The sequence below is a fragment of the Rhinolophus sinicus genome, chromosome 15 (genome assembly GCF_057876585.1).
Source record: "Rhinolophus sinicus isolate RSI-liver-muscle chromosome 15, RSI-T2T, whole genome shotgun sequence".
Lineage (NCBI taxonomy): Eukaryota > Metazoa > Chordata > Mammalia > Chiroptera > Rhinolophidae > Rhinolophus > Rhinolophus sinicus.
In genome coordinates, this window is record NC_142515.1 from 14,610,041 (window position 1) to 14,636,087 (window position 26,047).

Below are 26,047 nucleotides of genomic sequence, written 5' to 3' on the forward strand. Positions count from 1 at the left end.
AATCCCATCTCCCTGGTCATAGCCTCCCAGGCCCGGCAGGCACTCTTCATGGCACCTGGCATAATGCCTCCTACACAGGCAGGGGCTGCAATGGTTTTTCTGGGTCTCAACTAGCAACAGGGCTCCCAGCACATACCAACTGTCAATAAGCCCCTGGCAGAACAGGGCAGAATGCAACCCAAGTCAAGTAACCCATCAAAACATCCGCATGTATGTAATAACCAAGAGGGTGCTCTCAAAGTAGGTTTTTGTTATTAACTATGAGTAGGTTCCCCGCCCCAAGCACCCCTCAACTCTTCAGAAACAAAAAGTAAAAGGTTCACTAGCCATGCTCTCTGAGCTTACTCTGAAAATGCTCAATGCAGATAGCAGAGACCCGTCCGAAGTTCCCCCCCATCACACTGTATTTCACACAAGTTTTCTGCTTTCTTTCAGCATTGAAGCAATAACAACGAATGAAACAAAAAGCTTACCACACAGTCTAGAGGGCTTTGCTCCTCGGGATTCAGACGGCTTTCCTATTCCACACCTCAATGCTCATTACTCCACAAAACACACAAGACCAAGAACCACTAGAAATGTACCGCAAGGTAAAATTCCACATCCACTTCAAAAGGAAACCCCCAAGATAAAATGGTAGGAACTTGTGAAGCCTTTTGCCGTTTTGTAAGATACATACTATACCAAAATACCACCATTTTTGATACAGAATCGTTTTTTGCTGAGTATAAAGGAAGTTAAATGAAAGTCTTTGTACAGCAAAGACACCGGGGGTGGTGCCCAGGGGGCAGCTCCGAACCCCACTACTGCTTACCAGCCGCAGGAGGCGGCTCGGCCAAGACTTAAGCACCACCACTTAGCACAACCAGCTGCTTGGAACTCATTTTGGAAGAGAAAAAAAAGAACAAAGAATTTAAAATACAAATTTTAAAACACCACAGAGAAAGAAATATGAACTTTCTAATATGAATTAGAAAACGGGAGTGGGGAGGCCGGAGGGGAGGAATCTGGAACTTGTGGCTCGTGTCTCTGAGATTTTAGGAAGTAGATGGATTTCTGGGGGTGTGGGGAGGAAATAAGAGGGAAAGGGGAAGGTGGAGAAGAAGGAGGGAGTGACGGATTTGTTGTGTCAATTCCTATTTTTTGGCCACCCTCAACAACAACCACAACAAAATCAAGACATCATCATGGGGGAATAATTTCCACTTTCTTTAAAACACAGATCAGGAGCTGGTGGATTATCATAAATGAAATGCTGTATCAGTTACAGGAACTAAAATCTGTGGGGCTTCTTAATTTAAATAGTATTTGATCAATTGAAATCCACTTGTTAAGAACATTTATTCTACACATCAAATTTTTCATACAATGTGGTAACCCACGTGCCACATGAAAAAAATCCAATCAGACTAAAATATCCAGACAAAATGCTTTCAATTCCCATGTGAAAATATGGCCCCAAATCGGGACTGGGGAAAAGTTATTTTCTTAGCAACCTGTGATAGTTACAGTCTCTAATGATTACTAACGCTGAACACTTCTCTATTTTCAAAAGAAAATATCAAAAATAACTATGAAACAGCTTGGCCCAGAAATCACAATAAATCCAAATTTCATAGAAATTAGGAAGCAATCCTTAGACAATGATTTCGAAACATGTCTGACGAAACACGGTGATGTGACAATGTTTTCTTTAAAAGAATGAAAAATAAAATGTGAGGAAGAGCCTGGTGTCTAGAGAAAAGTTAGCCATTCATCAGTGAATCTGAACATGAACCAGATGCTTCTGGCCACTGTCGAGCCAGATGGTACATGAGCGATGATTACCATGCACAGTGCATGCCCCCCTCATAAATGCAGACACACTGTACCTGCCACACCAGTTTTGGTCGACACACTGTCCTGTGTCCAGGGAAACGGTAATCATAAATTTATACTCATGAAGTGTACGACTCCTCAATTCCCAAAACTGTATGTGCTCAACAATCTCCAGCCTTTCTTCTACTTTAATTTCCCATCTCCCTCTACGAACAACCCCCTCCTCCCCCGCCCCACACACAGCACCCAACATCCTCCTCCCTCAGCCCTTAGTGTCAGCCGAAGACGGCAGAAATGCAATTACAGGGTGACTCATAGAACCAAAGACACAAGTCAGCTGCCACAAGCATTAAGTATTTCACAAATTTGGTTTCCTTTTGTCCAAGTTATGGCTTTTCTCCTCTCTCCAGCTCTGAGAGCCCACCCTCCACACCAAACCATAACCTCCATGCAATGGCCCTTCCCCAGATCCCCAGGAGCAGAGCAGAAAGAACAGATCATATTCCAGTTGCCAGCTGTGGCTCCTTTGGACAAGGGTCTCCATCTGAAGGGTGGTGTGTGCTCTGGAGGGGTTGCTATGGTAAACATGTCTTCTAATAAAGAACAGAGGGAAAGGAACAACCTAAGTCCCCTTACTACATCCCTCTCCAAAATCCACACTGGCTTGGAAAAAAGTGTTTTACCAACAGCTTAGACTGTTAATTCTACAAATGAAAATAAAGTATTTAAAGCCTAAGTAGTGGCAACTGTTATGGGATTTGAGGGGTGGGGTGTTAGAGAGAAGGAGGGCAACCATGTACCTCTCTCCCAGTGGACAAATCCTCACTCTTGCACAGGTGTATGCTCACCACTAAGGGCCCACGGAACCTCCATGACAAACCCAAGAGGGGCTGTGTCCACTCAGAGCCACTTCGAAGAATTGCATCTTTCTCTCCACTCTCAAAGGGGAAAAGCCTCCAAGAGATCTTAAACATAACATCCTTTCTCTGCACATATAAAAATGTGGGTGAGTCCTGCCAAGCATTAACAACAGCAGAGAAATAAATTTCAAAGCCTAGACCCACATTGGGAAATTCAGGGAGGCCGCAAAAGTGAAACAGACAAGCTTCCTCATTTTACCCTTGAGGACTCTGTAACTATCACGCCTTTAAGAAAATCTTGGGGTACTGTTAATACACTTTTTTTACATGGCATTCGCTTTTCTAGGAGAAAGCTGCATCAGAACCCCCAAGCCAACAACTTCTCTACACCTGTAACACTGTCCCTGATGATGACCTGATTTATAGTAAGCAAAACAGAACCAGCCACAGAAAGTCACTTTTCTCTCCCTTAGGAGAGAACATTCCAGAAGGCCCTGGAAAGGGAGCCTTGGAAAGAGAACTGGGTCCAGCCCTTGCTCTGGCCACTAACACAGCGTGTGACATTGGGCAATTCAGTTAAGGCATCTCTGGGCCTGTTTCCTTTTCTGAGAGCAGGTTGAGCCTAGCTGATCTAAGGTCACTTCCAGCCCTGAAACCTTGGCACTACAAGAACATGTGTAATTATGAGCATCCATTTTATTGTGGGGTGGGAGGGAGGAGAAAGCTTCTGGAAAATGTCAACCTTCTTACAACAAAAATTTGTAAGGCATTTTCACAAACAATGGCTCAAGATGTGGCTTTGAGGAAATAAATTATTTTGTGAAACATATACACACTTACAGAGATATTTAATATTCCTACAATAGAGGCATAATTCATTAAATAATATATACTCAATTATAGCAATCTACAAAATAAGGAGGCAGTTAGCCTGAATTTTGACACAATGCATCTTGTTATTTTTCTACTGAAAAAAATTATTTTGCCATTTTAGAAATTACAAGTAACACAGAGGCAAAATATATTAATGGATAACAATTTTGTGATACTTAAATTAAAAATACATGAATTCTTTCATGCTTTTGCATAATTCTACCTGTCATGGATTCGTTACAAAAATGTCTTCCATTAATTATTTCAAAAGTCCAGCTCATGATATAAATGTATAGAAGAGAATATTATAATAAGGCTGAGCGATCTTCTCAAGAGGTTAATTTATAAATTCCACTTTCAGAGTCTACAAAACCCTTAGAAAGTGCATTAAAAATATATGTAGACACACACGTTATGTTGTAGTCGCTTAGTACTACAAACAAATGGTTCCTATTCTAAACCCCCACATTTTCAAAGCCAAGGATGTACAGATTAAATTTAATTTAACCCTGTCTAAGTTCATTTCTTGGATCAATCAGTCAGCACAGAAGAAATTTTTCTGATGTGAGTGTCTAATGTTCCTTTCCAACAATTAAGATAAACTGGGGAAAAGAAAAGAAGGTCGCAAAGTCTCAAACCCAGGGCTACCCTTTTGAGTTTTCTAATTCCCTTCGCTGCAACTCACCTCCCCTAAATGACTTTTTCAGGAAAAACTTTGTGTTTTGTATTTTTAAAAATTGTTTTGATACCTTGTCCAGTCTTCCCCACACCATGGAGGTTGTGCCCTATTAACTGGAGCCCACGAAGCTAGATTCTAACCCAATACTAGGAGGAAAGAGTGGTGGAGAATTTTCCAGGTAGATAATAATCACTAAGGTCCAATAGGAGAAAACAAGTACCTTCTAGATATAAATCATATCCAAGAATATACCAAACAAAATATTTTTAAAGAAAGAAAAACTGATAAAAAAAAAAAAGGCTGTTGTCAACAAAAGAACGTTTTCTTCATCTCTGCCCCAATAAAGGAAGCAATTGCCTTTGCAAGGTCACTTACCACAATGTGTGCCGGTGATGGAGAGCGGGCATCTTTGAGGGCTTGTCTGCTCTGGAGGGTCCCTGCCTGGACATCAAGCAGTGGCCATTTCATCTGCAGGTACTGGAGGGAGCAAACAAAACGAACACGGAAAATGAATTTAGAAAAGAAATGCAAAACAACTCTTGGGGTACATGATACATGCATCAGAAAGTGGAAAACTTAAAACCATGCAAATAACAGCGACAACAGAAAAATCATGCAACACCAACAGGTTCTTCCATAGAGTTCTTATTCAACAGGTACATGTACACAACATCAACATTACTGGCAACTACAGACGGTTTCAGACAAAACGATTGCATTAATATGAGCTCGTTTAGAGGGGAACACTGGGGAGGGGGGAGACAGAAGAAGGAAAACAGAGCTTTTCTGAAGGAAGAAAGCCAACACCTCAAGCCATGTCCTAGGAGATGCTGAATCTGCTCTTTCAGGAACCTTCATTTCTAAAAGGCCATCATCCTTCACTTTAAAGAAAGCTAGGTAGACATGTGCAACTGTCCTCTAATAGAAGTTACTCCAATAAGGTGAGGGTAGAGTTCTTCATCCAACCCAAAAGCTTATATAACAAAACCACTTCTTGGTAAGAGATGCACAAACAGGGCACGATGAAATTTATACATTCATCTCAAAAGGCCAGAGAAATTCTTAAATATGGACAGGTTTACCACGGAGAGGAAAACAAAGATATAATAAGCCCACTGTGTATACCCTGCCCTTCTCTGAGGTAGAAAATGAAAATATGGCACCGGAAGAGGGAGCTACTTCTGTCACAAGTGGTAAGGCAGCTTTCAGGGGGACCTGAACAATCAGTTGACCCAACTCCCCATCATACAGATAAGGGAAACTGAGGTAAGGTGGCTTGTCTGGTCACAGAGGATTTAGTACATGTAGGATCAACTTCCTGGTATCTGACTTTTGTTGGTGACGTTACACAATTTCACTCAGGAAAACTTCAGACAACCAAACAAAACTCAGACACAATGCTAAGATTTTAATAAGAACATCAATAATGGCCTTTGTACCTCTGAAGGCCAATTGATTAAAACATCAGTTAATGCTTAGAGAGTACATAAGGAGCCATCTTGCTCTTTTCAGAGACCTAGAGGCTGGTTTTAACATTAACTCTACAAAAAATTTTACTTGGTGAGAACTGATTAAAGCTTGCTTTGTGCACAGCCTTCTCACGAAGCATTATGGAGCGACAAAAATGTCTGCCCTCAGGGAGCTTAATGCACGCGTGAGGAAGCCAAGTCCTACACAGATGTGTCAAGATAGAATGGGGTGAAGCTGCGGCAGAGACTCATGGAATCGCGCCCAGGGAATGCCAAGAGAGAAGGAGGGATTTCTGAGAAAAGTGACTGGGGAAAGCTGCACGGAGTCTTAAGACAGAAAGATTTCAACAGAAATAAAAAGGATAGCAAAGGGCAGTCCAGAAAAAAAGGAAGAGTTTGTTCAAATCTCATGTGACAGAGGAGGGCCAAAGCCATCCACAGGCTTTTCCATGGGCTCCTCAAAGATAGAGCTGTCTGGCGAATAAAAACCAAACTCAGTTACACGTAAAGCTGGAAGATCTTAACCCACGAGCTACCTGCCAAAGTACACAGTCATTTTCCCAACCCAGACCGATACAAGGCTGGAGGGACTTCTGCCTCTTCAGAGCTTTTACCTAGAAGCATCCCATGGTGAGGAAACCTGGTTCCCGGTTCTGGTACCTTGCCACAAGACCTTGCATCGAATCCCTTTGCTTCTACGGACCTTCAGTTTTTCATCTGTAATCTGAAGGGCTTGTCCTGTCTGTGGTTAAGAATGGGTGAGGGGCTGCCCCAAGCACTGACGGATTTCTAGGATTCTGGGCCCTGAGACAGGAACTGCCAGCAGATGCTCCCCTAGTCACCTTTATAATCAAACCATTTCCAAACACCTTGCTCAGGAGCAGTATCAACCCAAATCGAAAACCCCTGAAGTGAATATTTCCATGGTCGCCCTCAACCCCATAACCCAAGCCAGAGAGCTATGGGGAATCTACTTCTGCCCTCTCTTATCCGGACTTCTTCCCATTCTCACTTGCCACATAAATATATGGGCCTCACTGGTCAAAACCACTCAATAGAGTCATTTCCTTGAGGCCAACCAAAATGAACACCCGCCAACAGTCACCTCTCCATCTCAGAAAAACCTGTGAAGAAACATGCCAAGCAGAGTCGACACTACCACACACGTGTAGCTCATGCTACCCTCAGTGGGTGAGTTAGATTAATGGACAAGTTCTCATCTTTGACCATCTGCAAAACTGATTTGATTGCGTGCAAGTACCAGCTCCATAGAATTCGGAAATGTAGGCTTTCTTTAAGATGACAGACCTGCCCGGAGGACCCCACCTACGAATTATCATACCCATAATGCAATATTAATGTGGAGGCTTATAATTCTTACGTTACATAAAAGCTTCATTGTGTGCCATATCCAATCTCCGCGGGCTACCTGCACCACATATTTTTATGAGCCTACATTTCAGCGCTCCAAGCCTACAATACACATAATTTTCAATTATGTTAGGGCAGCCCAGGATCACTGCCTATATAACATTACTGGTTGGAGGAAATGAGACTCGGCCCCACTGCCCAGAGAGAGCTAACCAAATCCAGATGGTAGAGGAAGGCAGTCCCAATCCCAATGGTTTGCTCGGACTCTACAGTGACAGCCCCACCCTCTCCGTCCCAAAGCAACTTGATCCCACCCATCGACTGGCTGGGTCCCCCCCGAATAAATGTCCCTCCCTGGGATCTTAACTGGCATTCAGGCTGACAAGGTTCCTTTTGGGGAAGTAAGTATTATGTCAGGATTTTTTAAAGGAAGTTATTAACCTCCTCCAAAAGTGATGGATTTCCCAGGTCTCTTCATCTTCTACAATTGGTCCTTATTAATAGAGAAAATAAATAAATAAAGGGAAGAAAAAGGAAATTAGGTACTATTATAGCCTAGAGGAAAATCTTTTCCTTCCTGGAGAATTTAAGCAGCAGGAAATTCTATTCTGTTGGGTCCTAAAGGAAGACCTGAAGAAAGAAGCATCTCGGATTTACGAACCAGTTGGAAAGCCACGCCACATTTTCCCAATAGTTTAACTTCAGTTTTATATCCTTTTTGGGGAAGAAGAAAAAAAAGTTCCCACCATCCCACTATAAAAACAACACTGGGCTCCAGCTCTCTTCCTCTTAGGCTGCTCAACATGGAAATTATGAATTGCCTACAAAAACATTAAACTTTTCAACAAACTGCAATCAAATGGGGCTGTGGGAATTCCTGCATTGAAAACTGTTGAAATGGAGTCTGCTCGACTTTCATTTTGTTTTGTTTTGTGTTTGTTTTTTTTAAAGGCCATCTCCTCTTAAGTGTTTCATCCTTTGTTTAATAATAATGTTCTGCTCACGGCCCATTAGGTTTTTTTCCCCCAAATCATATTTTATGATATGTCTCAGGGAACTTAAGCTTTGGACCTGTGGACACAGTCTCAAAATATATACAATACCATTGGCCTAAAAGGAATCAAGGCAATTTAAAAGGCTGTTAAATTGTCAGCAAAAAGAAAAAAGTACACATCTCAAATTTCTCCTCCTCCAATCCCCCAATAGAAAAAAAGAAAAGGCAAGTGGAGAGAGGGTTCTCCCAAACCAGAAGACCCCTCCAGGATCTAGGTGGGCCTGACAGAACCCGCTCCCACGAAGGCACCCCCATCCTTGTAAACCCAGCCTGGGTAGCAAGAATGGCACGGAAAAGGCTGCTCAGAGAAGCTGCCACCTGAGGGCTGCGGAGGTCTTGGTACAAACTTAGTTTCTAAACAAACAGGACAACGACGATGAGAATGACGAAGATTGCCAGGAAACACCACATCCTTGATAAAACACCAAAGCGGCTTCCCGGCACCACTTCCTCTCAATCCCTCCATTCCACAGATGGATGGGCAAGCGGAGTCCATCCCTTTATTTATTCAGGGCAGGGTTGGCCAACTTTTTCTGTGAAGGGCCAGATAATAAATTATCTTTGGCTTTGCGACCCATTACCGTGCCTGGCCTAACCACACAACTCAGCCAATACGTGTGTGTGTGCTTGTATTATGTCACGGCTGTGTTCCAATAAAACTACTTACAGACACTAAAATTTGGATATCAGATGATTTTCCTGTGTCAGGAATTATTCTTCTCTGGATTTTTTTTCCAATCATTTAAAAATAGTAAAAATCATTCTTTGCTCACAGTCCACACAAAAACAGGCGGCCAGCCAGCTGTGCCCGTGGGCCGTAGTTCGCCATTGCTGGCTTAGGGAATAAATGTGTAAAGGCCTAAAGAGCATGTCAGAAAGGTCACACCTTCATCAGGACTTCAAGTCCAGACAGCCAGACACAATCACATAGGACAACATGTTCGGTGGCCCCAAAACAACACTTTGGATTGAATCATCACTGGCAGACTCCAGTGTTGGGGGCAAAGTTTGGAAAAGAATCTGAGCTCTCTGGCCATGACTCCCGGTCATGAGGTCTCACCACTCGACCACAGCCTCACTGAAATGATGACCCCTCCGTTCCAAAATAGAAGTTTGAAAATCCCTGAGCAATTCTGACTGGAAAGGGCTCACGTGTTTCAAAGTCCTCACTCACTTCCCAGGAGACACTTGGCAATGTGTCACGTGTCATCAAAGCACCAGAAAGGAGTACCAGAAAGTTCTCGTGTCATGGGTGATGTACCCTGTATGCCTTGGGATCGACTTTCTAGGTTCAGCACCTCCTCTCTCAAGGGCTTTCCAACATGTACAAGTTTCACACATCACAAAACTGGAATACAACCCACGCTGTGCCAATGCTGTCTGCCACCAACAGATGGTATTAGGCACAGGCTCAGGCAGAATGCAGAGTTCAGGACAGGAACAGGGTGGCTGAACAGACTTACTCTGGAGTGGAGATGAAACCGGTCTCTTCCAGAAAACTAGCTCCTCCCGAAAACCTACCACCCAGAAAAGGGCTGATTTTATAACTTGTGAAGGTTTTGCTCCCCTCCCCTGCCTGCTAGATAGACATCCTTTACCAAAGCACAAAAGCAACAACAACAAAAAACAGCTTTTTCGATCCAAGCTATTTCTCAGTAGGGGTGCTTTTCCCTGGAAAAATTCATCTTACAAGAATTCAAATTAATTGGAAACCATCCTCATGATAGATTTCAACTGCTAAGATTTCCTAACTCACAGTGCCAGAAAGTTGTGCATGTTGTTTCTTATAAAATGGAAAGTCGCTCCACTGCCTAAACATCCAAAACTGAGAGCTAAGCCGATCATGTCCAAAGTCGTCCATCTTTCCTCCCCTGCAAGGTGACTTGCTCCCACCCTCTGTGGGCAGCCTCATGGTGGCCCTCGCCAACACTACGACAAATGTGTGACTGGGAAGGGGTGTAATGACTACGAGGTTCACATCACTGGATTTCACACAAGGTCACCGGAGCCACTTATCATAAGAAGAGGAAAAAAACAAAGTCTTAGCGAGACAACAGGAAGCACAAGTACGAATGCCAACAGCACATACACAAGTCTTCAGGAGGGGTTCATACTGGGGGGCCCATCTCTAATACACAGCCACACACACGGGCCTGTAAAAGAATCGGCCTGGCCAGCTCTTTCTGGACCGACTTCATTTCTCAGAAATGGAAGATGGAAAATTCAGCCCATCTTCTATAAATAAGTAATGTTGCCCTAGGGGTCAGGGAATCCCAATTTATCCCAATGGTTAAAATAGAAGACGTTGTGATTAATTTAATGATCTGTCCTACTCTCCGAATCATACAGATACCAACAGGTTCCCAAAAGTTGGCACTGATCACACGTACCTAACAGTAAAACGATGTGAAATCATTTCAGAAGTCCCCAGAATCCTGCAGGACCCTTCGGGCCACCACTACAAAATGTGTGACCAACCTTCCTGCAGATGCAGAAGGTATAGGAGATTAGGCTGCTTTGTCCTAGATTAAAACATAATGCAGGAATTGCTCCTTTTGAAAATTCCACAGAGAGCCCAAGATAGAGGCTCTACTTAAAGAGGCTTTATTTGCCTATAAAGCATGACTGCATAGAGAAAGAAAATTCAGGAACGTATGATTTCTGTTGGTTGGGAGTATTTACTATCGTTACCAAGGAAAAGAAAACCAAAGACCTCAGAAGGCTGGGTACACTCTGAACTTGGAGAAGGAAGAAAGCCACAGAAAAAATTCAGTAAGATGTTAGGATTGACTTTTTCATCTTTAATGAAACCAAACATAGCAGGCACTTGGAAATGTTTCCCTTAAAGTTGTCCTATTTTTCAACATAAAAGAAATATGGGGGAAAGGGGGGCAGGATATCAAGGCACCTGTGTAAAAACAACAATTTAATAGTTTTACCCCATCTCTGTGCGTTAGTCATTATACAATTTTTAAATAAAACCCTTACAGTTAACCTTTTTCTTACTATACACAACCATCTAAAGGGTCCTAACAGTATCGCTTCACATTTATGCAACATATTTTGGAGTTCATAACCACATTCCCAATAACCCTATGAAGCAAATGGTCAGAAAGTTACCAGTTAACATTTGACCAGGGAGGAATCTAAGGCCAGGAGAACAAGACCCAGCTCGCCTGAGGTCACGGGGTCAGCTGGCAGTCAAGTGCACAGGGCTCCAGACCACCAGGTGTTCCTGCTTCATCCCAATGTACCTTAGAACTTCCTCTACCTCTCCTGGTTTTCTTATCAACTGCTGGGCATCCTTGCCTGTACCAGCCAGTGCTCAGTGCCTCAAGGGCATGGCTGAGGGGACATCTCAGGGTCCCCAAAGGAATGAATCATCTTTCTCCAACATCTAGCATCTCTCTTCCCCCCCCCCCCCCCCGGTCGCTGGGCAAACCATTCAATTATGTTCCTGCAAGTCTACCAGAAAATTATTTCTACCAGAGCTAAAAAGCAAAACAAGCAAACAAACAAAACTCCAACAGCCAGCACTTGAGATTCCCTGTTTTCTCTACCTGGCCAATTATTCAATACCCCTGTCACTGAGGTCTTTTTGCATTTGCCATGTCAGTGGTTCTTCCGGGGAGGTGGGTAGTATCGCAGCTCATGGAAGTACGAGCTGGATAGAATTTCATCAGGCCCTTCCTCTCACACCCAGACGGGCCCCTGAGGCTGGGGCCCAAGGCCTTCCTTCCACCTTCCCCAAAAAGTCATCATAAAATTATGACTGTGTGCTCCTGGGAGGAGCAGCAGGGGAAGGAGAGTCCAGGCCCAGCCCTGCCACTACCTGGGCCATCGCTTCACTCCTTCCCTGGGCACCCTCTTCCCCACTCTGAGCCTAAGTGTCTAGTGTAGGAAATTGGGGAACATGATCTCAAAAACCCCTTTGGACTCTAACACATGAATTCCTGCAGCATTTACAAAGCATACGCTCTGTGCCCAGTGTGGACTAGATATTCTGAGACCTAGAAAAGTCATCTAAGACCCAGTCAAGAGAACCATAAGCTAATGAATGGTACAGGGACGAACACGAGGATTTCGTTCATGCTGGTGACGTGGTCCCAGTTCCCAAACCTCGCTGGTTTGCAGCGAGTTTTCTCCTGGCCCACCAGGACCTGCTCAATCAAACTGTCTGGAAGGGGGGGGGGGGGGGGGGTTCCTGCATTTTTTTCTCAACTTGCCTGGTGATTCTGATGACCAGTCGTTAGCATAAATTGTCAGTGCTGGGGCCGTGCCAGTAGCGAGCACGCTGTATACTTGCAGATCCTATATTACTTCCTCAAAGGCTCTTTTAACCCTCGAAATTATCATTACATCCTTTTTAGGTGGTCAAAGTAGACAATCTCCAAGCCCATTATAACAGAGAAGAACGTGAGGCAAAGAGAAATGAAGTGACTTAGCCATGCAGCTACGAGGGATTCTGAGCCAGAGTGCAGAGCTTTGGGATTTTGAGGACAAAACCCTTTTTTTTAGACTCCCAAAAAAGTCCAAGAGGAGTAGGTAATGGATGTCCTCCATGGAAGAGCAAAAAGATGCACAAGGCAAAAGAAATGGTGCAGCCCCCATCCTCACGGGGGGAGAAGACGGGGAATCAGCCTCACAGACAGATCTCGCTGTCACGACCAAAAGCAGCCCAGGACTAGCCAACCCCAGTCTTCGGGCAGCCTCAAGACAGTTCCTCCACAAAGGGCTGTGGATTCCAAGCAAATACCAGCCCTGCTATAAGCCCCCAGGTGTCTCTGAGCTACAGGTCACAAGACTTGAAGCCCCTGGAAGCACCTGAGAGGAGGAGCCCTGGCCCTCCCATCTTGCTCACCCCGTCTTCAGCCTCCAGCCCCCCCGATGGTGACTAACAAATGATGAACTGCTTGCACGCCACTGTAGGAACCTCCCGTTCAGAGACAGACCAGAGACGACCTACCTTGTGGTCACCACATTTTTTATTACCGCGTCTTATAAAAAGGCCAAGTACAGCCCAGTTAATTGCAATGCTTTCGTGACCGCCTGCTTCTCTACAGGCACGCTCAGGTGGATACAGGCACCTGCGGACCAGGAAAATAAGCTGGGGGACATGGAGCAGCTCAGGGACCGAGTGTGGGCATCACCAGGCGCTCAGTGAATACGGACCATACTGGGATAAGGGGCACCAAGTCGCAGCTGATGAATCAGACATGAAATGCGGCAAACCCACACAATGCAATACTATTATTTGGCAATAAAAACAGGATGACCCTTGAAAATATTATGCTAACTTAAAATAAGGCAGACAAAAGAGGTCATATATTGTGTGATTCCTTCTATATGAAATAGCCACAATAGGTAAATCTATACAGACAGAGAGTCAATTAGGCACTGGGGGGAAAGCGGGGCAGAGGGTGGAAAGTAACTGCTAGTGGGTACAGTTTCTTTGGGGGTAATGAAATGTTCTGGAAATAGATAGTACGGTGTTTGCACAACCTTGTAAATATACTACAATCCACTGAACTGTATACTTTAAATGGGTGGGAAAGAGACACACACAGTCACGGATACGTACATCATGCCATCATGCATAAAGAATGAACTGGAAAACAGGTGAACCAATTCTTTAAAAAAAACATTTATTCCCTCCAAAGCTTCTTGGGAAACAAGCAATTTCCAAAAGCGATTTTGGTTGGTATTGGATCTTGAGGAGAGACCATTTCAATGACATGGGAACGCCAAGACTTCACGAAAGATGGGAAGAACACAGTCTACCCTGGATTAAAATGCTGATGAAGAGACACAGGAGAGAAGACAGAAGTGTGTGATGACTGTTTCAAGGCACAGAGCTACAAACAAATCAAGTGGGGCCAGTGAGTGAACAGAACTGTACAGTTCAGAAGCCTGACTCCTATAGTCCACTGTTCGATGCCTCAGGCAGGTCATGTCTCTGTACCTCAGTTTCTCTGTCTAAAAACCAGGCATGGAAAGACATGGAAATAACTTAAGTATCTTGGATGGATGACTGGATAGGAAGATGGGGTGCCTGCACCCAATGGAATGTTACTCAGCCATAAGAAAAGATGAAATCCTGCCATTTGTGACAACATGGATAAATCTTGAGCGTATCGTGCTAAGTAAAATAAGTCATCCGGGAAAGGGCAAGAATCATATGATTTCACTTTTATGTGGGATATAAAACAGAAAGCAACAAACAGACAAACAAACTCATAGACGCAGGCTATAGAAGGATAATTACCAAAGGGGAAGAGGGTTGGAGGAAGATGAAGAGGATAAAGGGGGTCGAATTTATGGTGACAGAAGGAGACTAGACTCTGGGTGGTGAGCACACGATGCGACACACAGATGATGGATCATCTATAATTAGAATTGTACAGCTGAAACATATAATGTTATTAACCAATGTCACCCCAATAAACTTAATAAATAAAAAGGACGTATGTTACATATAAAAAGGGGGCGGGGGGGTGAAAATTGCTCTCTGTCTAAAGTCTCCCGACTGACTTCCTCACCATTTTTCCAACCTCAAAGGATAAGCTGTGTAAATGAAGTAAAGAAAAGGAGTTATACAAGGTCCAAGACAGTTAAAATGTGCTATTTCTTCCTCTAACTGCACAGGGGATTTTAAAAGCCTGAAGTTACAGGTCATCCATGTAAGTTGTTAGAGATGTAGCCATCAGCTGGCCTTTGAGAGGTACAAAGTCAGGGGGTAGCAGGGCCCCGGTGACTTGGAAGGGTTATTTTAAATGCACAAATCACCAGACTGCAGCATATATTAAAATCAAGAACTTTAAAAAATTCCCTTCTTTCTCCAGGCCAGGAGCTCTCAAGAATTGAATTTTTCTGATTAGGTGTTCCTTCCTACTCCATATGTCTTCCCCCCGTTCCACAACAACAACAACAACAACAACAACAACAACGAAACACTTGGCAGTCAATTAACGTGCTTTAGTCAGTGGACGAAGGAACCAAATGCAAGACAGACCTGGCTCATGGCCTCAAACTCGAACTGAAACTGTGAACCGCACTGTTTCCTTTTTAGTTTTTTTCTCCTTGTCACCTCTCAAAGAGGCCAGTGGCTCCAGCAAGGTCTCCCCGTCCAAATTTTTATTGTCCAATTCTAGCTGTGACAAGCATGGGGAGATGCTTCGTAACACGACACCCAGGAAGCCAAAAGGTCAGCAGCGCCTCTGGTTAATTTTGCTTGGGGAAGAACAAACCCCAGAGCCAGGGTGAAGATTTAGTGAGGCTGACCTTCTGGAGGCCCCGACCCCCCTGCACACAAGTCCCGCTGCCTCAGCCAGAAGCAGCCTGCCACTCAAGTATCATCTTGCTGTAACAAATTACTCCTAACCCAGGATTATGGCGCTTTCCAAATCCCTCCTAGAGAGCAAGGAAATAAACATTCTCTCCCAGGACTCTGCCCCAGTTGTTTTCCCTGTTGGTAATCCTTGTCTCTATTTGCTTCTCCTACGAGAGCCTTCGTCTGGGAGGTCTGCTAGACCATTCCGGCCCACTTTCCTTTCAGACATAAGCTGAATGTCTCAATTGTCCATTAGGCACAGTAAAAGATGAAGGCAGGCTTTCTGTCCGGAGGAGCCTCACACAATAGTCCCCTTTGCCCACACACTTCTTGTCTGACTGCAGACTCGCCTGGTCTAATCCCAGTCACTCAAGGAAGTCCACACCCCAAATTCCTTCCTAACGTTCCAGAGGGACAACAAGTGAGGACGGGGAGCCACAAAGCCGCACCGCCCCAACTCCACCCCATCAAATGGCTGCCCACCCCTAGGAAGAGCGTACCATTTGGGGGGTGGTTGAATGGCGGTGGGGCAGACAGTGGGGAAAGAAGAAAGATCTAGAAAGAAGAGGCAAGATAGCAGGCTCCAGGCAGGAGAAACTGCCTCTGACCCCAGCCTGTGGTTTCCTTTAATAATAAACTACCAGGAGATATTTCAAGCACAATAACCTCATTGGGGAAGGAAATACAGTTCTGTCCACTTCCAAAGTCTCGTCCGAAACACGGGGATATTCCACGTACATCGGACACAGAGGGCTGTTTTGTGTTTTTTAATTGTATACATGCAGCAACCAGTAAATGCCAAGAAGCTAAGAGCAGAACAATGGATGTTATAATCAAAGTGGGTGATTTGAAGAGATAAGGATCTTAGGGTTGTTTTAGGCAAGACTTTCTCCCTAGAGAGAGAGAGAATGGTTGACAGCACACTCTGACACATTATGGGCTGGGAAACTTTCTGAAATAACCCAAAGGCAATGAAGAGACAGAAATACCCCCATCAAAAATCCAGACACCAGATCAAATTCCTGTTTCCCAAAAAAAAAAAAAAAAAAAAAAAAAAAAGGAGCAGCAGTTGAAGAAATGGAATTAGACAACACAGCTAATTCTGAAGTGAGCACCACCTTCCTTTTCTCACACACAGGCCCAAGCTGACCAGCCTCCCCTCTCTCAAAAGGGCCCCCGTGCCGCTCTTATACCAACTTATTCTCTGCTTTTGTGGTTTGAGTCTCTGAAAGAACTTGGCCTGGGAAGGAGCAATAATGATCTGAAGCTAACCACTTAGCTCATTAGTATGTCATCTGGACAGGCAAAATCAATTCCAACAGCATCGAGTTTGGTTATTCCCTCCCCCAAAGGTCTGCACTATTAATAGCAAGGAAGTTTCCCAGGCTTCAGTTTATTTGTAATCCCAACCAGCTCTGACCACGGACCGTGGCCATCTCCTTTCCAGAGCTCCCAGAGATCTGGGAGATGGGGTTGCAGGTCTCAGTTTGTTGCAGCCGTGGAAAGGTGAGGAAGGCAGGCTGAACTCAAAGGAGGAAGATTCGGGCCCAAGAGGGCTTGGTCCCAGGAAAGAGTTGGGTTGTGAAGGGGAGAAGCTAGTCACATCTTTCTACCCATTTAAGCAGCTCCTGTGCTCTCCCTGGCAGCCTGAACTAACCCTATGGATAAAGGCCACCATGTTATCTCCCCATCGTGGAGTTGGCTGACGGAACATCATAGGAGCAGCAGGTTGGTTAAAAATGAACTTAAAAGCTCACTAATGCAGAGCAAGGTGGTGCAGCAGAACGGGAAAAAGCACAGGCCCAAGAGCTGGAATGCCTGGGTTCCAGCCTAGGATCTGGGGCCTTGGACTAATGGCTTTGCCTGTCTATGCCTCCCGATCGTCGCCTGCAAAGTGAGGATAACAACATGGGGACCAGCATAACACCTCGTAGGATGTAGCTGAGTAATTAGCAGTGCATTCAGAGGTAGGAGGCTGATGGGTTCATCAGTCTGTGGCAGGGAGGAAAAAGGGACAAAAGAGAAGCGCCGGATTCCTGGAAGTAAACGCAGTGTCCGCAGAGGCTGCCCGCGCTGGGCACCTGATGAACATACCACCTGATAACGACCCGCCGTTACCTGGGAAAGTAAGAACTTGTTCATGTGGGTATTTTAAAGATATCCCTCTTTATGTACCCTAGTAAAGGGCTTTGCCTTGAGGATTCAACTCTGGCTGTGTGAAGTTTCCCCAAATGCGTACATGAGAGGAAGAAGTCACGTCCAGGTGAATCCCAACCGAAACGGTCTTCCAGAGTTCAGCCCAACGCATTCTGAAGACACGGGAGCAACAAAGTGAATCATGCACTGTTACCATCGGGGGGGAGGGGGGGGGAATGCTAATTCCACAAGTTCTCCTGAATGACAGTTCATGCTACACCTTTACTGCCCACGTGCCCAGGAAATACCCCAGGAGCCCTGTTCTTGCCTCCACGACATGCCCTGCTCCTTTTCCTTTGGACCACGGAGCCCCTGCTGGGTTAATCAAATCTCCTTCTGTGAGGACCCAAAGCAGCCAAACAGCAGAGTCCTGGGGACCGCATGCCTTCAGACAGAGCTCCCAACTCACAGCCAGAGGCAGCTCGGACCCAAGTTCAAATCCCAGCTCCTGAATTCCATTCATTCACCAAAACATTTATTGAGCGCCAAGGGTTGACACCCAAACGAATTGGGTTCTCTAAAAGAAGATATCAAAGCAGACCGTCTAAAAGTGGGGTGAGCTCGGGCAAATGACCTCCCCTCTCTGAGCACTGATTCCCCCATCCGTAAAACGGGAATATAAACAAATCGCCATCTCTCAGAGCTCTTGTAAGGATCAAACACTTGGCACTTGGCAAGTGCTTAGTAAATGCTAACGATTATATTATTAGCTAGCTATTATATTGCTATTAATATAACCAGTGTCATCAGAATAAAACTCCGAGATAGTGTGTGATTCCAAATCGTCCAAAAAAGTAAATCCCCAGCTATGTGTATGATCTTAAAGGGAAATGAACACTTAACCTGAAGTAAAGCAAAGTGACCAAAAACATTCCCAGTTAACCAGTCTCGGCTCCCCAGATGACTCCCCACAAAACCCTCCAATTCACCCATTGCCAGCCTCCTAGGTAAGTGGAATTTTCCCATGACTACGTCTGGTCTCCTCTATCTGGTCTCCTCTCAGGTACATGGAAGCTCAACTGCAGACCTGCTGTTCTAAACCACTGCCTCTCTCCCCTCCAACTCAAACTTGAAGAGGTTTCTTAAATGCCTGTAACCCCAGCAGAATTCTGATTTTTGCCTCTTGTGCTCTCTGCAAACAGCAGACACAGTCACAAGTTGGCCCACAGAACAGAGCGTTGCAATGCATCAGGACAAATCCAGCAGCAGCTGCTCGAGGGCTAGCAAGAAACCACACAACACCACCATCCAAAAGAGGTTTTACAAGTATACAAAAGAACAATGAAAAAGAAAAGGGGGAAAAAAATCTCAAAAACAAACTGCCACTTTTCTCCCAGGCCGTGACTTCGTGTTTTTTCTCCTTCTCTATCTGTCTTCAGAGATGTCAGGAAGATTTAAAACCTCATCTGTTAAAAGCATTGCCTAAAGAGGTAGACAGTTGGGGAAGGGAAATTCGAAGAACTCCAGGGTGCCCCTGGCTTACCACCGTTGGGCAGAAATACAAGGGTCAACTATTTGGTCCTCTGACCGGGGACCATCGCCAGCCCTGGTTCTGTCCAAAGACAGTGTGGGTTTCCTCCTGCACCGACCTCGTACCCTGAGAATGGGGAAAGCAAAGGTCCGGGCTGTAAAGCAGCCAAGAGAGATAAGAAAATGCCCAGAAGGCATCATGCATGTGGAGAGTTAAGTTTTAAGTGCAGTGTAAAGACTGGGAAGTCAAACCAATTCTGATGTTTGAATCCCAGACCACTCACTACCTTAGCGGCCTTGGGCGGCTTACTTAATAAGCTCGCTGGGCTTCAGTTTCCTCTTCTATAAAATGGGAGCTAGCAACAGCTCTTCCCATCAGAGCTGTTGCCAAATCATGGCTGTGGGGAGTGGCTTGGGGCAGCACCTAGCAGCCCGGACCCTAAGCGCTGTGAAACACTGGTTACGGGGAATGCTTTTCTCGCCGTTGTTATACAACACCACAGTCTGTCATCAGAAATTTATTTTCTAGAAGGTGGAGGAAATAAAAAGGGAAGCCGTGTGGTAGGAAAAAGAAAAACAGCAAGGAGTAGAAATCATCTAACACTTGAGATCTGACTGTAGCAAATGCGCTCTGCTAAGTCCTTTACCCATTTTTCAGATGAGTTTTCAGGAAACTGAGCTGGGAGAGCTTAGGCAACCAGCTGAAGGTCACAGGACTTGGAAGTGAAGGTTATGAGGCCAGGAAACATGTTTGTCTCCGTCTGCCCCTGTGCCAAGCATGAATGGTCTCTTTAAGCCTCATTTAACATTCGACAAATATTTATTGATGCAGGCTCTTGGCCAGGCATTATGCTGGGTGCTAGAGACAGAAGAGAAAGATCACAGGGCCTAAGAGTCAGGTGGCCTGGGTGAGACTTCCCAGCTCTCACCCAACTTGTTGTGTGATGATGGGCAGAGATTTCATCTCTCTGACTCCCAGTTATTGTAAAATAACTTCCCCTCACTCCACGCCCCTCATGGCAGTGGGGGGAGGGGGGAGAAAGGATTCCATCAAACAGTGTCTAGCGACTTGGCAGCCTCCAGCAGAGCTTCAGGATTCATTCAGGATTGGTTCCCTTCCCTCTATCCACCACATCCCCCATCACATCCCCAAACAGGCCCCGGTTAATATATCAATGAAATAAAGATAACAGTAAGGTATGTGAACAGTATGTAGACTATAAAATATATTATAAAAACACAAGTTACTATTATCATAGGAACGCACCCCGCCTCTGCATCCAGTTGCCTCACTGCCACTAGCAACTTGTTATCCGAGCGGTTTCAGAAGAGCCTACTCCCATCAGGTAAAGCCAACCTGGTCCTCCAGCCCCAGAAGGGGTGGGTGGGGGCGGGGCAGGCGCAAGCAAGCTGAGCTGTGCAGGATGCTTGCATTTCCATGCAGGAAAGAGGAGCACACAGCACTTAGGCACAGACTGGGGGGGGGGGGGGGGAGAAGAGGGGGAGAGAGAGAGGGGGAGAGGGAGGGGAAGTCTGTGCTCCGTATGGTCTGCATGCTCCTATGATGGCCCATACTTCCTTCTTCTCAGCTGGCTCCCCATCAGCATGGTGGCCACTACATCTGTCTTCCAAGCCCCGAATTAATCGAAAAAACACTCCCTACAGTGGGCCAAGCACGTTCTAGGTGACAAGGACCCTCTGGTGAGTGAGTGGCAAGACAGCATTACCGCCCTCACTGACCTCATTATCTTCAGGCCCAGAAGGTTCATTAGTTAAAACAACACAGTACACATACTAACTTCTAGAAAGCTTACCCTTGGGCCACTGCACATCCTGATACTTTTAAGAGGCATCCATCCTCTCATCACCTATTATTTCTGCTTCTAAAGAAGGGGAAAGGTTACAACAAAGAAACCAGCAGAGTTGTCAAGTCTTTAGCATAATGCAAACCTGCCTCCCTAGATGCCATCCACAGTTAAACCAACAGACAAACAAGGCAGGGGTTTACTTTTCATCAAGGGGCAGGTGTCAAGCCTCGCCGAAATCCACATGAAAAAATGTTGGCTGCCCATGTGACCACACGCACACCTGAAAAATCAATATTTCCAAAACACCTATCTACTTACCACTTTAAAAAAGAAAAATCAAGCACCTTTCACAATGCTTTCTTCCAGGTGGTAAGATTCTGGACAATTCTTTCTTGTTGCTATATGCTTTCTAACACATTATTTTAATCGTAAAGTTAAATGTTTAAAGAAAGAAACTATTTTTCAGTAAAGTATCAGGCAGCCATGAACTTACGCAAGGTATGAAAGGTGAGAGGGGCTACTATGCTTGGTGACACTGAAATTTGGTTACAGAAATTCCATGGGTCAGTTCTGTTTAGGGACGCTGCATTCACTTTCCCACAGGCCTCTAAAACCACTACTGAGCCTTTCTAACAAGCCAGAGACATGATTTTCTCCAGGTCCCCGGTGAGGACTTCTGCAAAGGTGGTTCAGGAGCAACGAGGACCCCATTCCGGGTTTGTTGCCATCTCCCGTGCTGTGTCCCACTGGCCCCAGAAACCCACTCTCATTCTAGCGTCCTAGCTGGACTCTGCTCAGATTTCCACCATTACACCCATAATAACTTTACTCCACTTCCTGGTTCTTCTCATGGCTGCCTCCCAAGGTCATGTCCTGCTCGCCTCTATCTCCCGCTCCTAGCACTGCAGCTGGTAAATGATAAATGCACAGGAAGCATGCGCCTGGCTGGCACTAACGAAGGACTCAGGAGAACACCTGCCGGGTGGCCGAGTCTCTGGCCAGCAGCCTTCCACCCATTCTCCCCACGAACATGTTATGTCAAAGGCCTGAGAAGACACTTCCCTGCCCGCACCAGCTTTCTTGAAGCCTAAAGCACTGGGGCTGTGCCACAATTATTTGTTGACACTCCAAATGTCACCTTCCTCAGCTCTCCAGCCCTCTTAAATACACTGACTTTCTTTATTTACAAAAAAAGATGCATTTTTGAAGACGGAAAGTCACCCTGAACCTCTCTGGACTTCAGTTTCCTCATCTATAAAATGAATATAATGTAAATCCGTTTGCAAAGCTGCTGTGAAGGGTAAATGCGACCCAATACCCAATTAATAGGCCCGGCACGGGGTGGGGGTGGACGGGGGGACGTTGCTGGTACAGAAATCCCCAACTCTGCTGGCCGGGGGCTCTTTGCAAACTGGAGCTAAGCCTCAAGAAGTGGTCAGTCGTCCAGGTTTCTGAGCCTGAGGGCAAAGAGACACCATCAAGTTTATAGACACCAGGCAGCAGAGGCTGCCAGGGCCCACAGCAGTGCCCCTGTGTCAAGGATGCCAGGATCGGGTAGTATTTATTAAGGGTACATTATCTGAGGGGTTTTGGGGGGAGGCGGGGAGGGGAGCAAGTCATTCTGCTGATACACAGAAGATAAACCAAATTCTTTCATTTCACAAAAGCCTGGCCCAATGATTTTCCTTTCTTTAGCAGCTGATGAATTCAATTTTGGTCTAAAAAAGCTGGGGTGAAAAAAGGGGAAAACATCAGAGCTCCCTTTGGGGCTCCTTGCTGTGCCCCAAGCTGCAGGGTACCTGTCTTGGCATGCCAAAATTTTATGAAGAAATGAAATATTAACACACACATTTGAGGTCGACGTGAGTCAATCCGGATACATTCTACCACAGCAAAAAATAATTCTCCATTTCTACCCTCTTGATACAAGTACATTTGGGTCGTCAGGAAGCAGATCCCTTATCATTAATATTCTAAAATCAAGTGGAGTTTAAATCAAAAACACAGTACACGGAGCACAGGCAAGCAGGACGGATGGTAAAGCCCTGCCTCATGCCAGGACCCCGGGAACAACAGCCCCCGTCATGCCGGGGTTGAGACCTGGGCTCTGGGACCACAGCGTGTCTGTGTTTCTTTCATGTCACCTGTCCACAATCTTGGGTAGACAACACCTTACTGATTACGATCCCCTCACACTTTCTTCAGCTTGGTTTTTTTTTATACAGAAAGCCCATCAGGCAGAAAAAGGCCAGCAGAAGGAATGGGCCTGGCACAAGGCAAGAGGCACTGCTCACTCTGGTTCAGACTAATAATAGATAATCATACTTTGTGCTTCTTTGGGCCTTTCATCTGAAGATTTCAAAGTGTTCCGCACACATTAACTAATTATTCCTCCAGAATCCTGCTGAGACGGCAGGGAAGAGGCCTGACACAGGCTGGACTCGCAGACGTTTCAGGACTTCTAACATCCAAGGACTCCAAACTCTCGCCAGGACGAAGCCCCGGAAGCCGGCAGAGGGGAGCTGGGACAGAGGTAACCGGCAGGACCCACCCTGCAGCTTGCTCTCTGGCTCAGACGCTGACTCGCTGACTCGGATGCCTCCTCAAAGCGATGCGAAGTTGGCAGCCACGTGTGGTAATAACTAGGGGTGACCATATCATGCACCATCTAAACCAGGGCACTTGTAAGAATAAAAGGGGGTGCTATTCATCACTGGCCTAAAGGGGAACAGTCTGGGCCAAGCAAGAGACTCTGACCCTCGCATGAAATCTACCCATTTCAGAATTCGGGCGCAGCACAGGGCTTCCTGAACTCATGCACTTCCACAATCAACAAAGAAAGCTCCAAGTGCCAAGCATGTCCTTCCATTCTAGAAGCATCACCGGGCCTGGAAATTAAACCTCACCAAACTACCACCAGACAGTCGTGACCTGGTTCCAGCAGGAGTGATATTCAAAACAGGTAACTACCAGCAGATGGCCCTCCCACAGGACATACCAGGGTCCTGAAGCCCCCTACTGTGTCCTTTGATAGTAGTTACTGGATCATGAAGATGTGGGGGGCGGATGAGAGCATGAGCGTATTTTAGGATTTTAACCACCGGTGTTTCAGCTGAACGCTAACCTGGCAACTAACACATTCCTTGTCCACTCATCCCCACTACTAAGAGGTCGGCTCTTCTAGGGGCGGCTTCCTAGGCGATCACCTCTGTCCTCACAGGCAAACTCTATGGTTTTTGCATCCAAGTCAATTTCAGCAACACACTTCGGGGTTACAGCAGAGAGCCAGTCAGCACTTACTGGTTCTCAGAAATCAGGCGAAATTTATGAAAAATGTGAATTGCAGATGAATGTTATTTTTACGGGGGAAAAAATGTTTTGGTACCCTCAAACACTTAAAGTAACCCCAAAAGAAGCAAAGCAAATATTCCCTAGATGAGGGCCAGCCCAGTGGCTCAGGCGATTGGAGCTCTGTGCTCCTAACTCCAAAGGCTGCCGGTTCGATTCCCACAAGGGCCAGTGGGCACTCAACCACAAGGTTGCCAGTTCAACTCCTCGAGTCCCACAAGGGATGGTGGGCTGCGCCCCCTGCAACTAGCAATGGCAACTGGACCTGGAGCTGAGCTGCGCCCTCCACAACTAAGATTGAAAGGACAACAACTTGAAGCTGAACAGAACCCTCCACAACTAAGATTAAAAGGACAACAACTTGACTTGGGAAAAGTCCTGGAAGTGCACACTGTTCCCCCATAAAGTCCTGTTCCCCTTCCCCAATAAAATCTTTAAAAAATAAAAAAAGAAAAAGAAAAAAAATATATATATATATTCCCTAGATGAGATCCTTAAGGAGGCTGCAGAAAAGAAGAGGTCAGCCAGGCAGGTGTTAGTCAGCCCGCGGCTAACTCATTATTCAATGCCCTGCAAACCCTTTCATCACAGAAAAAAAACGAAATTTCGGTTTGGGGTCCTGACCAAATTACCCAGAATTCAAAAGTCCTGGGTATCCTCCTTCCTAAAATGCCTCTGCTCTTGGAACCGTGCCTTCCTTTCCCACGCCTTCGCATTAGTTCAGGTCCCCATCAGAGCAGCACAGTGTTGTACCCCCAGCCCCTGGAACAGTACCTGGCCTGCTGCAGGCACTCAACATACAAGGCAGACTTCATTAAGAAAGAAAACAATCTCGATGGTTTTCCACTCTGCTCCAATCGGTCGCCTACATCCTATGAATGGAGCAGTCAGTCGGTCTCCTCATTCAAATTCACCCCCTAGATCAGTGTTTTCCACACACTGGGGTCACCTAGGTATCCTTTAACTGAACTGATGCCTGGCTCCCATCCCCCAGACGTTCTGACCTAATTGGAATCAAGTGCAACTTTGGCTTAAGGATGTTAAACCTCCCAGGTGATTGTGCGCGTGCAGCAAAGTCTGGAAACCACTGCCAACGAGCCTCACACTCAAGGAGCTTGGGAGAAATGCAGACTCTTGGGCCCCACCCCAAGCCTACTGTATCAGAATCTGCATTTTAACCCGAGCCCTAGAGGATACGCTCTCCCATTAGAACTTCAGGTCTCTCTAGCACACAGCATTCAAAGCCCTCGCGGTAGAATCCCAAGCCACCTTTCCAGCTGGAGAGCCACCATCACCACCCCCACCGGATCTCTTGCTCCTCTTTGCACACACTACTCCATTCACCCTGCCTTTCTGAGGACTCCACGATTCCATGGCTCTGCTCACACACTGTCCTCCACCTGGGATGCCCTTCCCTAATCTGTATGTAGGAAAATTACCACTCACATGCCAAGGCTTAAGGATTCAGACACCACAGTTTCCCAGTCTACCAGGAACACTCCCGCAGCCCCACCCCCATGCCCTTAACTCCAACTGGGGTCTCTTCAGGATAAGAACTAATGCCAGGGCAATGAAATGGACTCTGGAGGCAGGCACACCTTCCTTCCACCACAGACTAACTCAATGACCTTGGTCAAGGTGCTTAAACTTCTCCAGCTGTCTTGCCTATAAAATGGGACAGTACCACCTACCTCCTTAACTGCGTATTAACTGAGATGATGTATGTAAAATGCTTAGCAGAGTACCTGGTAACTGATTAGCATAAGTGGCT

General features: G+C 45.8%; 1 protein-coding gene across 35 annotated transcripts in view; it reads right to left on the reverse strand.

The window, feature by feature from the left end:
* The window catches only part of TCF7L2 (transcription factor 7 like 2), a 192,420-nt gene that overhangs the window by 114,227 nt on the left and 52,146 nt on the right, over positions 1-26,047 (reverse strand). For 34 of the 35 annotated variants that reach the window (XM_074339029.2, XM_074339027.2, XM_074339031.2 and 31 more), the window contains one exon: positions 4,606-4,707. In XM_074339029.2, coding sequence (XP_074195130.1) covers positions 4,606-4,707 — 102 coding nt within the window. Of the gene's footprint in view, positions 1-4,605; positions 4,708-5,037; positions 5,104-26,047 lie in introns of those variants that run through there. The other variant, XM_088791857.1, reaches the window with a different exon arrangement.